Here is a 15,123-nt window from a genome sequence, read left to right as displayed (position 1 = left end):
CATCAGAGGACAGCTAAGACATTAACAGGGTGTGCATTGCATTTACTTAGAATGCACACAATTGGAAAATAGACACATTTAATCACCAGTTGTAAAGACATAGGTTCTAAGCATTGAACATAGAATACTTTTGGGGGAGGTGACATTGTCATTCATTTAACCTTATGTAATATGTCATCTTTCTCAGCTATGACACAGCTTTCTGGAACATACTGGGCGCATGGGGATAGAGAGGAGTACCAATGAGAGCAAGCTGGCAGGTTTTATCCTGTTGGGGTTTTCTGATTATCCTCAGTTACAGGAGGTTCTATTTGTGGTCGTCTTCATCTTGTACCTACTAACCATTGTGGGGAACACCACCATCATTCTAGTATCTCGTCTGGAACCCAAGCTTCATACACCAATGTATTTCTTCCTTTCTCATCTCTCCTTCCTGGACCTCTGCATTCCCAGCAGTGTTATTCCGCAGCTTCTGGTGAACTTGTGGGATCCCATGAAAGCCATCACCTACACTGGCTGCATGGTTCAGCTCTATGTCTCCCTTGCCCTAGGATCTACTGAGTGTGTCCTCCTGGCTGTGATGTCCTACGATCGCTATGTCGCCATCTGCCGTCCCCTCCAGTACACTGCCTTAACGCATCACTGTCTCTGTGTGACCCTGGCTTCGTTGGCGTGGCTCAGTGGGGTGGCCACCACCCTCATACAATCCACTCTCACCCTGCAGCTGCCCTTCTGTGGGCATCACCAAGTGGATCATTTCTTCTGTGAGGTCCCTGTGCTCATCAAGTTGGCTTGTGTGGACACCACTTTCAATGAGGCTGAGCTCTTTGTGGCTAGTGTCTTATTCCTTATAGTGCCTGTCTCCTTCATCTTGGTCTCCTACGGCTACATTGCTCAAGCAGTTTTGAAGATCAAGTCAGCCAGTGGAAGAAAGAAAGCATTTGGGACCTGCTCCTCCCACCTGATGGTTGTCATCATCTTCTATGGAACCATCATCTTCATGTATCTGCAGCCAGCCAAGAGTCAATCCAAGGACCAGGGGAAGTTTGTCTCCCTCTTCTACACCGTGGTCACCCCCATGCTCAACCCCCTCATCTACACCCTGAGAAATAGGGAAGTGAAGGCAGCACTGAAAAACATTCTTTATGCTTTAGTGAGACATGGTTATCAAGAAATATTTAGGAGTTATTAAGAGTGATTCATTTAATGGGTGATGACTCAATAAATGGTTTCGTCATGTTCGTGACCCGATAAGTGGGTTTCAGTAGAAAAATTGAAATAGACCTTGAATGTCATAGTCAGACAGACCTGAATCTGAGTGCCCATTTCACCACATAAGAGCTGTGTGACTTGAACAATTTGCATCACCTTTCTGATCTCTGTAACTGAGCTGCATAATATCGAGCAAACCAAATGAAATTTAGATCTCTCTTCTAGGTGCTTTACTGCTTATAAAGTTTATTCATACATTTTATTTTATTTAGCAGTGTAACTATAAGCTAGATGGGTATTATCATAATTTTCCTTTTGCAGAGACTGAGATATTTTGACCAGTTGCTCAGAACAGAAGAACAAGTCCTAAACCTCAGTGGCATTGTTCTTTCCACTAACCGTGGACTCCCAGACCCCGCACATGTGGCCAGGTCCCCTGTGGGAGACCCCTCTGTTGCTGCACTTCCTCCTGTATGGCGACTTTCCCATTTTTTGTATTTCTCTCCTTGTAGGCTTGTGAGAATGGCAACTACGTTATGACTTAATCACAGTTTAAAGGAAACCCTTACACAGGTGACTCCAGATTTACATTTCAGCACAGACCTTTCCCATCCACATCCTCATGTCAACTGTGTGCTTCACTTCTCCACGTGGGTGTCTTTAACAACCTCAAAATGATCACATCAGAACCAGGTCAACAGCTCCCTGGTTCTGGTTCCTTCTCACTGTTCTTAACATCACAAGACAGAACATCCGTCATCCTCACTCCTGTCCTGTTCCTCACCTGCTGTAGGTCACCTGTACACAATCCTCTGGATTTCACCTTTTAATAATCTCTCCAGTCTTCCCGCTTCTTTCCATGTTAACTTTCCACCACCTGTCATGTGCACAGCTGAGACTCCTTACTACACAGAAGACATTTATTTCATGAATTAGTCACCTACTCCATGAGACCTTCTATCCTTTCATACTAGGTGACTAGGTGCATGCAATTTCCCATGTATCATGGAACTTCTGTTTCTCTTATCTCCTTTAAGAACTGGATTTGTTAATTCAGCAATTATTGAGGCATTGAGGACACATATGTGAACAAAAAAGCCTTTATAGAGTTTATATGCTAGTGGTCCAGCTCAATCAGTTGTTAGACTTTCATTGTCTGATGGTATCTATTACCAAACGGTAGAAATCAATGTTAGGGAAAAGACAAAACCCACTTTCAGCAAATTGATTGCAAAATCAATCTATCTCAATCAAGGGACCAGATTAATGGCCAAGTGTTTTTCTTTTATTTGTATTTTTGATATTAAATTGATCATGGTTGTAAAGCAACATTACCTAGGCAATGGCACCTCATCTTGAAGGAGGAAGAGAGTATACACTGTTTTTGACAAAATTACAAAAGTGTTTATATGTGTATAAGAAGGGAGAGAATCCATGGGTGAATTTTATAAAGGCTGCCAGCTTATAACAGAAGACAAATAGCCTTCAAGTGGTACAATGCATCCTACGTGACAGACAGGACATTGTTTTTGAAGTTATTAGAAGACTCAGGAGATATACACACATATAACAGAACAGGGTTGGAAATAGAATGTTCTCCATTGTGCTGGAGGGCACAAGCATCTCTGACTCCAAATAAAGTAGGGCTTCATGATCTAGAAACATATATGGAAAAGGAAAATGGAATTCTCAGGCAGGAAGTAGAATCTGGACATTGTTGGTAAGCGTGGTCAGAGACAACGATAATCGAGGGAATGTGGAGACTCTCCTATCGTGAATAACGATACAGCAACAATTAATTCTTACTTCTGTGGGACAACTGAAGTACTACAAGAGTGGAAAAGAGGAATCAGAATGGAACTGTCGTTTGTCTGCTCGGAAATGGAAGGGCATCGTAGCAGAGTGGGAACAGCGCGGTGCGGTGTTCCTGACACAGCCGTCCAGGTGAACTCAGCCCATTGCCACCTTGAGGCTGTGGACCCACGACTCGAGGGATCTACTCATGTCATGAGCTGGTTTCTCTGAATGACTGCGATTTCTCGGAATTCTCTGCCATTACTGAAAGATAGGGGTTTTCTCCTGCCTCCTGCAAGGGTTACAATGGGGTAATCAGGATGAATGTAATTGGCAATGTTTTGGAAAAGGGCCAAGGTAGGTTCCTGATATCTTACTGCATGAACCCTTAAGTCATGGGAGGAAAGGATGACTGCAGGGCTTGTTTTCATGACCACATCCCAGGATCCTCTGTTATGAACATCGTAATGAGTCACACATTTTCCGTAGGGGAAAGATGGTTCTTCTCTTACCCTTCTGGGGATGTGAGGATGCCATGTCAACAAAGCCTTTTTTTTCTTTCCTGACATAAACCATCTCCTTGTCGAGGAGGTAAACCACTGGAGTTTCTCACTTTCAAGTTATTTTTCTTGGAAGTGGAGTCACTGCTCATAGCTCATTTTCTTTGACATATTTCCAAGCAAGTCCCACAACCTCGCTCAGCATCCATTTAATGTTTCCCATTATTTGGATGGGCATTTCCAGGTTGTGCCATGGATTGTATGGACAGGAGCAACAGCTTTATGAGCTGTTGCAGAGAGATTCAGCTCCCAGAGAAGTAGCTTTCCAGGCGTCGTGATACTTGTTACTCATAACTGAGGTCAGGCTTCCCCTGTGCACCACACCCCCAAAGATGGTTTCAGTATCCTCGCCTGCTCTCCCAGGTGGGGGAGGAAGCTTGGGTGTTCTCTTTCTGGGCATCCTGACTTCCGCTTTAGGCGGTGGTCAGTGACCAGACTCTACCACACTCAGATGCTCCCTTTTCTCGGAACCTCACCGTTGGTTCCCAGCTTGCCCTTCTGTGAACAGCTCCCGGGGCTCCAGGACCTTAAGCCGGAACGCCCACTTGCTTCCTCTCAAGATACAGGCAGTTGGAGATACTGTGGACAAGGAAGGACTCCTGAGGCCAGAATGCACGTTCTCGGCCTCAAATAGGTACATGGACAGGAGGGACCAGCTGTGGTCATCATGGTCAGTTGCAGGTTTTATTGCATGTAGAGTATGAAATTAAAGCAACTGAGAATTGTCAAGTCTGTGGATTTCAGATTAGTCCTTTCTTGTTGTCATTGACTATTTCAGAACCTTTGTTCTCATAAAATTGTCTTGATTTCTGCCTTTGGGGGGGTTCCTGTTTGTTTGTTTATTTATTTATTTTTGATGCCCATTATCACCTTTGCTCAAAGGCAGCAAAGACCGGGTTTACATTGATCATCCCAGACCTTTCTATATTCTTCACAATGAAAAAACAACCCTTGACCCAAGTATTTTTGCACAGGATACACATTTGTGAAACATCTTGCCAGGGTCTAGAGACAATCTCATTGAGTTAAAAGGGAATAAGTCAGGATGTACATTGTCTGCTCAACCGATCCATCTTACTTATGCCTACCACTAAGTTCCCAGAAATTCAGTTCCAGTAGGAGTTTTGCATGCCGCACACATCTCCACCTATCCCCCCACCCCCTCCGTCTGCCCCTTTGTTTAATCTCAGCCTCAGTCTCCTGACCTGCTCTGGGCTATGATGGACCCCAGACTATTGGAAGGCTTGTTTTTCACATTAGCATGCTCCCCCCTCCCACGGTACATCCCATAATCTCCTCATCCTATTGAAAGAACATTGGAACTCAATGCTAAAAATTGCTTTTCAATGCAACTTGAGTTGTTTTTAAAAGGCACAGCTGATCAGCTGACAATATTTGTGGCCTTTGGCGTAAAGTAATTTCTAGTCTACTTGGATGAGAAAGTTGTTTCTATTATATTTAAAAATTAGCTCTTATTCTTGTGTTTTGTTGTTGGATTGTAGAAATGAAAAAGAGTCTACCAGAACAGAGTAGAAGGTTGAGTGGGTCATAGCAACATTTAACTCATGGGCTCATCACTATGGCCACACTTCCACTCTTACCCGGCAGTCGCACAGTGAGAGAGGATGCCAGACTATTGTCAAAGTGAAAAGAGTTCAGTGTTAAGGAAGGCACGATGTGGGAGTTCACATCATGGGTTGATCCGTGTGGTGTTTCTGATGGGGTCAATGGAGAGGAACAAACTGGGAAGTGACACTAGAGCTGGAGTCTCGTGAGCAGCAGGGTCTGAACAGGTTCTCAAGGAAGGGGTGACTCCAGGTGGTGTGAGGAGCTGGGGGGATGGCCAGCTCAAAGAGGGATGGGGATGGGCTTCATCAATGCTTAAGTTACAGTCAGGCCTGAACTGTTTGATGGAAAATACCCAGAAGTCTGCCAGACCATAAGGTAGATGGGCTGGAGGTACACCAAAGACTGCACTGATTATGAGCATCTCATTTTCTGAGGGTGGCATGAAGAATCAGTGGACTTTAAAGGTGGTAGGTGGCTGTGGCAACCAGAGCATCATCTTCCAGTGTTTAGAGACCTATCCCATGGCACGTCCCAGGTCACAAGGGACTTGTTCTGGACAAAGGAACCAGAAGGATCCATGTCAGGAGGCCGGTCCAGCTGCCACACCCAAAAGTCAACTTTGTACGCTGGTTTAGGGCCCATGCCCTAGTGTATAGGGGCCCAAGGAGGAGGAGGTTGCACAGAGAGAAGAAAAGGAGTACAGGGGGCATAGCCAGTATTTTGGAGGCTGGAAGAGAAGTTTGATTGGACCTTGGGAGAGAAGAGATTCCTTAGGTCTTGGTGGAAGGAGCAAATATCAGCAAGATTCATTCAGCCCCAACTCTTCCCATGATATCTCTGTATATTTAAGACAATGTCTATTTGCAAATATTTTTCTACATTAATTAAAACATTTGATGATGGTGTTTTAGAGTACAGATGTTTTACAATTTTATAATAAAAAATATAAATTATTTACACTAAACCTCTTAATTTGCTTGTATGGACAAGTCTTTGTGAAGTAAATTCTGTTAAGATGTTTCTGAAACAGTTCCAAAAATTACCCTGTGTGTTAATTTTGTATTATCTTTAATATGCTATTATGTTCTTTTCTATGCTTTTCTAAAGATGTTTCATTAATATTCAGGATCACTTTTGTTTATTTAGTTATTTAAAATGTTATTTTTCTTTTGACAAATTTTTATTTTATGGTATTTTTCTAAATTATTTACCTTAATTTTTTTCTTATCTTGTTTAAAAAGTGTTAATACTGTAAACATTCTTATAGTTTAATATTTAGATTTTTTTAATATACATTTAATAATCTCCAATTGAAATTTTGACATCCTCTTTCACCTAATTTTCTATTATTGATTTCAGTTTTACAGCAATGAGTTAGAGAATATAGTGAGCAAATTTTCTATTCCATATTTAATCGAAGTTTTCATTAAAGCTTAATACCTGGTCAATGACACAAACTTCATATCACCAGCATGTTTCATTTCTATGTGTTTATTTTACATTACTTGATGCCTGAACGTTTAATAGTGATGTGTCTTTATTGTGGATTTGGTAATATACAGTTATAAAGTATATATAGTTATAAATATACTATATAAAGTATAATATATAGTTATAAAGTAACTATAAGATTATCACTTAGCCTGGATGTTAGCTTTCATAGTGTTCAGCCCTGAGCTTTGGATGTAAGGGAATTTACCAACTGTGTAAAGTTTAGCAGATATTATGTTTTGATTTTTCACATCATTTTTCTTAATAACTCTTTCTCTTTCCTTCCCTTGCATTCTGTGCAAGTTACTCAAGCATAGATAGCCTTTATTCAGCTCTTCTTTTCACTTCCTGAGGATAATGTAGGATGTGACCATTATATATTTCCTTAATTTTATTACCTAGTCCAGACAGGCCCTCTTTTAAATCTACTGTTGTTTTTAATCATTTGTTTTAGTAGCTCTGGGTTATCTTAAATTTTTTGAGAGTTTCAGGAATACTTTTCCCTGCCTAAATAGTTATACTGTTTCTAGGAGAAATTCTCCTTCAAGTATGTGATCTTCACCTAACTTGTGTTTCTGAGAGACCTCTCCTTTCCTTGTTTGTCTTTGTCTTCGGTCTTGTTTTTGTATAACAGATGTTGAAATGTGTACAACCAGGGTCCAATGTTGTGTATTTCTTGCACACCATCATCTTTGGGTGTAGACAGTGATCTAGGCTTGTCTTTTCCCAAATATACCAGGGTTTTCTGTCTCTCCTTTTCTATCTTTTTTCCCCTGGATGCTGTTTTAGGTGGATTGTTAGAACGTGAGCTGGAAGATTATGGTGGTAGTTTTCAATTTGTGTTCTGTCTCTCAAGCCGTGGGTGGGAAAGTTCAGTGGACATCTGGAAGGTTCACTCAAATGCAGTCTTTCCAGTCACTTTCCTGTAATAAAAGATATCTCTGCTCTGGAACCGTGTCCAGGTCAACTTGGCATTCAGCCCCGCCACTCACTTATGCCTCTGGCAAATCTTCCAGCCAGGGAGCCGTCTTCTGTATGGATTACATCACTAGTGGGGTATTTAATTTCCATGACCTGCTACATTTTACACCTTGTTTCTCCAAGACGAGTCATGTATAGGATGGTGCTTGGAGAAGATGGTTTCACTCTCTCTCTTCATGTGATTTTGTTAAGTCTCAACATATCAGCACATGATGTGTGGAATATGGGATTAGACTTACGGTTATCCCATAGTTTTAGGACTGCTCCTGTTGAGAATGGTATTCCCTTTCTAATTTCTGCTCTTCGTGTTCAAGCTGTTAGTTTTAAAGAGAGAAGTTGTGGAAATACTGCATTCGCTGTCAATATTTACATCTTAAAAATATTTCTTTAGAACTTATTTCAAACCTTCCATGCTTAGTAATGTATGATGTGCTTAATGAACAATGAGGATATTTTGCTTGCTCAGAAAAATTATTGTTATTAAATGGGTCCAAGCTCAGTGTTATCTGTAAGTGGAATTAATTACTGTCCGTGAACTCTGCAGTGCACCTTGGAAGGTGCCTGGACCCTGCTGCTGTTCTCTGTGAGTCCACTCATGGATGTGTCCTGTGATGTTGTCACAGGTTCAGAATGAAGCAAAGGGGAACTGAGGCAATAATTGTTTGCCATGAAAATAAAAGGCAGTGATTTGGGGGCTCACAAACAATGTGCAGGGGACACTTTGCAGGGCTCTGACATGCAGTCACAAAGAGAAACATAATAATGGTTAATGCTGCACAGTATTTACTCAAAAATACTGAATTTGAAAAGGAAACATTAGTTTTTACAATAGACATACATTTGCTTTAGTGATAGACCTAAAATATATGAAGCTTCCTAGTGGGGAAAGAATGAGGGGAAAAAGGACAAAATCATAATGAGAATATTGCTAGTGTTTCATTTTGTAGTGACAAGATTGGGGTGGAGCTCACCAAAACCAGGAAGAGGGCCATGTGTGGCCATGACCCGTAGTTACCACATGACAGACCCCCCCTCTCACTACTACACTTTCAATGAAGCCAGGTTCAAATAGAAGCTGAATCACAGATGTCTGAGCAGCTCCAGTTTGAAGGAAGATGGGTAAGGCCTCCTCATGCATTCATATGGTAATGATGTCTGTGGTCTACTAGTTGACTAGAGATGTGTGAGTCTCTAGGGAAAATGAAAGAGGCGTAAAATGAGGGACGTAATATGGTGGATTGCTGAGTAATTTTGAGAGGCCACTGTGCGGGAACACTCTCAGGGCTGGGGCTACAAATTCACATCATATATCACCCCTGGCCTCATAAATCTCACAATGTACCTGTGTATAGAGACACATATACAGCTTAATCAAATAAAAAAATATGAATCCCTTGGCAAGGTTCCCATGTAACTAAGAACAAAGGCTTGAGAGTGAATGATAGTGAAGACCTCTTTTTACTGAGAGAAGTTTCCTTGGTAAGTGTGAGGACAAAGGAAGGACTGGCCTCTTCATAATGAAGCCATAATTACTAGCTTCTTGACTGGTATCATTTCATAAATCAGGGAGAATGCCGTCACCAGAAATAAAACATTACTTTAATTACTTCTCCACAAACAGGAACTACATTTTGCATCCACACTTTGAATTGATGACTCAAACGCAAATGATTCCAGGAACAAAATCGAAAATCATATGGATACCACTTCATTTCCCAAAATCTCGTTTTGGAACATGGTTATAATTTTATAACCATTAATAACTCCTGGGTCTATGAAAAAAGGAGTAAGCAAAAAATAAACACTGAGAGAAGGAAGGAGAAAGATAGGGTACAGAATGAAGTGGAGCGGTGAGTCAGCCACAAGGAATAGATTCAAGTGTTTCTTAAACACTTACCAAGCATGTAGGTGCCTTTGACTGGGTCACATAAGCTCTCAGGAGTTGATTTTTAATTAATGCCAATCAAATCTGGTATATTTCAAAAATGTAAACTTATCACTAATTTCTACTCTTTTTGGGTGATGAAAAATGGTTTATTCCCCTTTGATTGAGAATTGCTTAAATAAAACCTAGAAGTTTTTTTCTCTAATTGGAATCAACTGAGTTTCCCCCTTTCTGGAACTAGAAAGATGTTGATATGTAAATTTGGTTGGATGGAAATGGTGGTCTAATTTATTTCCTACAACAGATGATGGTGCATTTTTTTTCACGCCTTTCTTGAGTGTAAGCGATAGACAAAGAACTGCACAATCTATTTCATGGGTACAGTTTGATAAGTCTGGACATATGCATGTGCCCCTGATACCATCACCACAATCTAGGTAATAAATTTAACCATTAATTATCCACAATCAATTTATCCATCACCTCCAAAAGTTTCTTTGTGTCCTTTTGCTTTGTGTGAGTATGTGTTTGTGTGTATGTGTGTGTGTCTGTGTGTGTGGTGAGAATACTTACCTGGAATTACCCTTTTAACAAATTTAAGTTAAATGTATTGTTAAATACAGGCAAGATGTTGGACCGCCACTCTCTAGAACTTATTCATCTTGTAGACCTGTAATTTTATAACCATTGAATAACTCCCCATTACCTCCTCCTCCCATCTCTGGCCACCACCATTCTGTTCTCTGCTTCTGTAAGTCTGACTATTTTACATACCTCATATAAGAGGAGTATTTGTCCTTCTCTGTCTGACTTATTTCACTTAGCATAATGCCCTCAAGGTCCACCCATTTTGTTATACATTCTAGAATGTATATCTTTTTTAAGGCTGAATAATATTCCATTAATATTCTAATAATATTCCATTAATTATGGGTGAATAATATACATCTTTATTCACTCATCCATAGATGGACACTTAGACTGCCTATTATGAATAATGCTGCAATGAACACAGGAATGAAGAGATCACTTTGAGATTCCAATTTCAATTCTTTTGGATTTACACCCAGAAGTGGGATAGCTGGATCATATGATAGTTCTATTTTAATTTTCTGAGGAAGATTGATTCTGTTTTCCATAGTGGCTGCACCATTTTACATTCCCACCAATGCTGCACGAGGGTTCTAATTTCTCCACAACCTCGCCAACCCTTATTGTCTTTTATTTTTTGATAACTGCCATCCGAACAGGTGTGAGGTGATGTCTCATGGTGGTTTGATTTGCATTTCCCTGATGATTAGTAATGTTGAGGACCTTTTCACGTACCTCTTGGACTTTTGTGTGTTTTGTTTAGAGAAATGTCTATTCAAGTGCCCACTTTTTAATCAGGTTTTCTGGTTTTTTGCTGTTGAGTTATTTGAGCTCCTAATATATTTTGGATATTAACTCCTTATTGGCTATATGGTTTACAATGATTTTATCCCATTCCCTAGAGTTTTGCTTTTGTTGCCTGTGTTTTTGGTGTCATGTCCATAAAATCATTGCCGAGACCAGTGTCGTGGAACTTTCCTCCATGTTTCCTCTGGGAATTTTAGTTTCAGATCTTACATTTAAGTCTTTAATCCATTTTCAGTTGATTTATGTGTATGGTGAAAGCTAGGGGTCCAATTTCATTCTTTTGCACAGCGGTTTTCAGTTTCCCCACACTGTTTATTGAGGAGACCATCCTTTCCCTACTGTGTACTCCTGGTGCCTTTGTGGAAGATCAGTTGGCTGTATATGAGTGGGTTTATCTCTAGGCCCTCTATTCTGCTCCATTGCTCTATATGTCTACTTTATGCCAATAGCATACTCTTTTAATTACTGCAGCTTGATGATGGTGTTGTTACTATGTCTGCCCTTCCCTACCTTGGAGAGCATCAGAGGACAGCTAAGACATTAACAGGGTGTGCATTGCATTTACTTAGAATGCACACAATAGGAAAATAGACACATTTAATCACCAGTTGTAAAGACATAGGTTCTAAGCATTGAACATAGAATACTTTTGGGGGAGGTGACATTGTCACCCATTTGACCTTGTGTAATCTGTCATCTTTCTCAGCTATGACACAGCTTTCTGGAACATACTGGACACATGGGGATAGAGAGGAGTACCAATGAGAGCAAGCTGGCAGGTTTTATCCTGTTGGGGTTTTCTGATTATCCTCAGTTACAGGAGGTTCTATTTGTGGTCATCTTGATCTTGTACCTACTAACCATTGTGGGGAACACCACCATCATTCTAGTATCTCGTCTGGAACCCAAGCTTTGTACACCAATGTATTTCTTCCTTTCTCATCTCTCCTTCCTGGACCTCTGCTTTACCAGCAGTGTTATTCCGCAGCTTCTGGTAAACTTGTGGGATCCCATGAAAGCCATCACCTACACTGGCTGCATGGTTCAGCTCTATGTCTCCCTTGCCCTAGGATCTACTGAGTGTGTCCTCCTGGCTGTGATGTCCTACGATTGCTATGTCGCCATCTGCCGTCCCCTCCAGTACACTGCCTTAACGCATCACTGTCTCTGTGTGACCCTGGCTTCGTTGGCGTGGCTCAGTGGGGTGGCCACCACGCTCGTACAATCCACTCTCACCCTGAAGCTTCCCTTCTGTGAGCATCACCAAGTGGATCATTTCATCTGTGAGGTCCCTGTGCTCATCAGGTTGGCTTGTGTGGACACCACTTTCAATGAGGCTGAGCTCTTTGTGGCTAGTGTCTTATTCCTTATAGTGCCTGTCTCCTTCATCTTGGTCTCCTACGGCTACATTGCCCAAGCAGTTTTGAAGATCAAGTCAGCCAGTGGAAGAAAGAAAGCATTTGGGACCTGCTCCTCCCACCTGATGGTTGTCATCATCTTCTATGGAACCATCATCTTCATGTATCTGCAGCCAGCCAAGAGTCGATCCAAGGACCAGGGGAAGTTTGTCTCCCTCTTCTACACCGTGGTCACCCCCATGCTCAACCCTCTTATCTATACTCTGAGGAACAAAGACGTTAAGGGGGCACTGAGGAAAGTTCTAGGGAAGATTCTGGGAGTAAATTTTACATGATTATCAAAAAAAATTTTTTAAGTACTCCTGTGATGAACATCTCTTATTTTATGGTAAAAAAAACACATAACATCTTTTAATAGGAGCCTATTTGGGTCATTTTCTTTTGATTAATTACTTACACAGCATTCTGTAACATATAACTTTGCCGTTACCCAGTAGTAACATAAGGTAAATCCTTTAGTTTTCTATTTTTCAATTTTTTCTCCACAATATATTATATATGCAGCATGTGAGTCTCTTTTTTAATAAACACTTTACCAGATTAAGACAAACATGAAAATATTCCAGGAACGTTTTAAAGCAGTCATCTTCCTTTTCTTTCATTTGTGAATAACACATTCATTCCATCAGCCTTGTTGTTTCTCTAGGTGGGCTTATGGCTGACTTTTTTGCAAGGATGTACCTGAAATGGATGAAATTTAGGCAAGCTGTCATGAAGCTAGTTCTTTTATTTCATCCTATGCTCTCTCCACTTAGAATGTGGTAGAGATGTGTAGAGCTGCATAAACCACATGAGGACAAAAGCCACACATTAAAGGTGGAGGATCAAGCAGGAGGAAAGAGCCTGTTTCTATTATTTTGTAGTTGAACCAATGAACCAGTTGAACTGCCTAACACTGGGGTCTGATTCCTAAGAAAAAGCACAGCTATAAAATATTCTGTGGCTTGCAAAGACATATAAATAAAAACATGTCTTAGTAGTAGTATAATCCTACATTTCTATATATAAAAACATATTTTCTTAATTTGGAAATTTATTTACCAGATGAAAGCTTAATCAAACTCATTTCATTGTTTGTGCTACAACACCGATTTGTTTCCCATGACTTCACTCTAAATGGCCTTTACCTATGACATTCCTTTTCTGGAAATGAGGAACTTTTGCATTTTTAGATTATTTTCTAATTAGTTGAATGGGAATTTTAAAACCACAATAGATCTCTCTACATTGAAAAAAATGTACTTGATAACACAAGAGTAAATGTACTTGATAGTAAAGTATAAGTGATTCTAGAGGTTACTAGCAAACCTATATTAAAATATCTCAAAAAACCCACATCTCTTTAACAAATACGTATAATTCAAATTTATCGAGTATTTGTGTTTTTACTTTTCAAGTAGATTGATTTTAGACACTGTGGAGGAATGTACTTTAAAACAAACTCTTGTGGTTTTTTCTCCGTAGTTGATGGAACACTTTCTTAAGAGCTACTTTCATTTCTTTGTTCCTCAGACAACAGGTGAGAGGATTCAAGGTGGGTGTGATGAGGGAATAAAACACAGCAGCCAGCCGCGCTTGGATGGGAAAACAGTCTGAGGTAGGTCTCAAGTACAGGGAACTCCCAGTTCCATAAAACAGTAGGACAGTGGTCAGATGAGAAGAGCATGTGGAGAAGACTTTCCAGCGGCCCTGCACCTGCTGGATCTTGGCAATAGTGGAGATGATGCGAATGTATGAGATGAGGGTGAGAACACAGGCTCCCAGGATGATGCAGCTGGTGTAGATGAAACTCAACTCTTCATTTGTGTGGTAGTCAACACAGGAGAGCCTCATGACGGGAGGAATATCACAGAAAAAGTGATCGATGACATTAGGTCCACAGAAAGGGAGGGAGAAGGTGTTGATGGCATGGAAGATGGCATAGAGAGCCCCACAAATCCAGGCAGTAGACACCAGCTCCCAGCAGAGGTTCCTGCTCATTGTGACCCCATAGACAAGGGGCCTGTAGATGGCCACACAGCAGTCACAGGCCATGGTAGTGAGCAGGAAGCACTCGGTGGCTGCCAGCATGAAAAAGAGGTAGAGCTGGACAGCACACTCTAGGAAGGACATCTCCTCAGAACCCTGGGTGGCAGTGACAATGGCCTTGGGCATAGTGACCGAGGTGTAGCACACATCCAGGAAGGACAGATTCTTGAGGAAGAAATACATGGGTGTGTGGAGGTGGCCATCCTTGGTAATCACTGTGATGACAGCAACATTCGCCAGGACCCCAAAGGCATAGGTGACCAGGAGACAGCCCGTGCAGACAGCATTCACAGAGGGGTAGTCTGAGAAACCCTTTAGGATAAATCGTGCCACTGTGCTCCCATTCGCCGTCTCAGCAACGTGGGCAGAAATGAAAAAAGAGAAGCTGTTTTCAGCTATGATGGTGTAAGGTACATGCATCATGATGGCAACTCTTGGGAACTGTAATTCTTTCCTTCAAAAATATATTTCAGGGGGCTGGCCAGGTGGCGCAAGTGGTTAAGTGCTGCGTTCCACTGCAGCAGCCCGGGGTTCGCAGGTTCCGATCCCCGGCACACACCTACGCACCGCTTGTCAAGCCATGTTGTGGCAGCGTCCCATATAAAGTGGAGGAAGATGGGCATAGATGTTAGCCCAGGGCCAATCTTCCTCAGCAAAAAGAGGAGGATTGGCAGATGTTAGCTCAGGGTCGATCTTCCTCACAAAAAAAAAAATTTTTTTTTAATATATATATATTTCAGTCACTTTTCTTGATTCTATATACATCTTTAAATAGACTCACTTATTT

General features: G+C 41.2%; 3 protein-coding genes across 3 annotated transcripts; 2 read left to right on the top strand and 1 right to left on the bottom strand.

Moving 5' to 3' along the window:
- Positions 1 to 220: 220 nt before the first annotated feature.
- Positions 221 to 1,192, top strand: LOC147917372 (olfactory receptor 2G2-like). The gene has a single exon (XM_087430341.1). It carries the CDS (start codon positions 221 to 223, stop codon positions 1,190 to 1,192), a length of 972 nt encoding a protein of 323 aa, XP_087286467.1.
- Positions 1,193 to 11,629: 10,437 nt separating this feature from the next.
- Positions 11,630 to 12,583, top strand: LOC101399348 (olfactory receptor 2G2-like). Its single transcript, XM_004420485.2, has one exon. It carries the CDS (start codon positions 11,630 to 11,632, stop codon positions 12,581 to 12,583), a length of 954 nt encoding a protein of 317 aa, XP_004420542.2.
- Positions 12,584 to 13,739: 1,156 nt separating this feature from the next.
- LOC101402144 (olfactory receptor OR9H1-like) lies at positions 13,740 to 14,759 on the bottom strand. Its single transcript, XM_004420546.1, has one exon. The coding sequence runs from the start codon at positions 14,757 to 14,759 to the stop codon at positions 13,740 to 13,742; it is 1,020 nt and encodes a 339-aa protein (XP_004420603.1).
- Positions 14,760 to 15,123: the final 364 nt, after the last annotated feature.

This window comes from Ceratotherium simum, chromosome 4 (assembly GCF_057802395.1).
Source record: "Ceratotherium simum simum isolate JZ-2026a chromosome 4, ASM5780239v1, whole genome shotgun sequence".
NCBI lineage: Eukaryota > Metazoa > Chordata > Mammalia > Perissodactyla > Rhinocerotidae > Ceratotherium > Ceratotherium simum.
This window is presented reverse-complemented; position numbering and strand designations above follow the sequence as displayed.

What these genes read in the sequence shown, in the direction of transcription:
- LOC101399348 (XM_004420485.2), top strand. Translation starts at nt 11,630, where the DNA reads ATGGGGATAGAGAGGAGTACCAATGAGAGCAAGCTGGCAGGTTTTATC.
- LOC101402144 (XM_004420546.1), bottom strand. Translation starts at nt 14,759, where the DNA reads ATGATGCATGTACCTTACACCATCATAGCTGAAAACAGCTTCTCTTTT.
- LOC147917372 (XM_087430341.1), top strand. Translation starts at nt 221, where the DNA reads ATGGGGATAGAGAGGAGTACCAATGAGAGCAAGCTGGCAGGTTTTATC.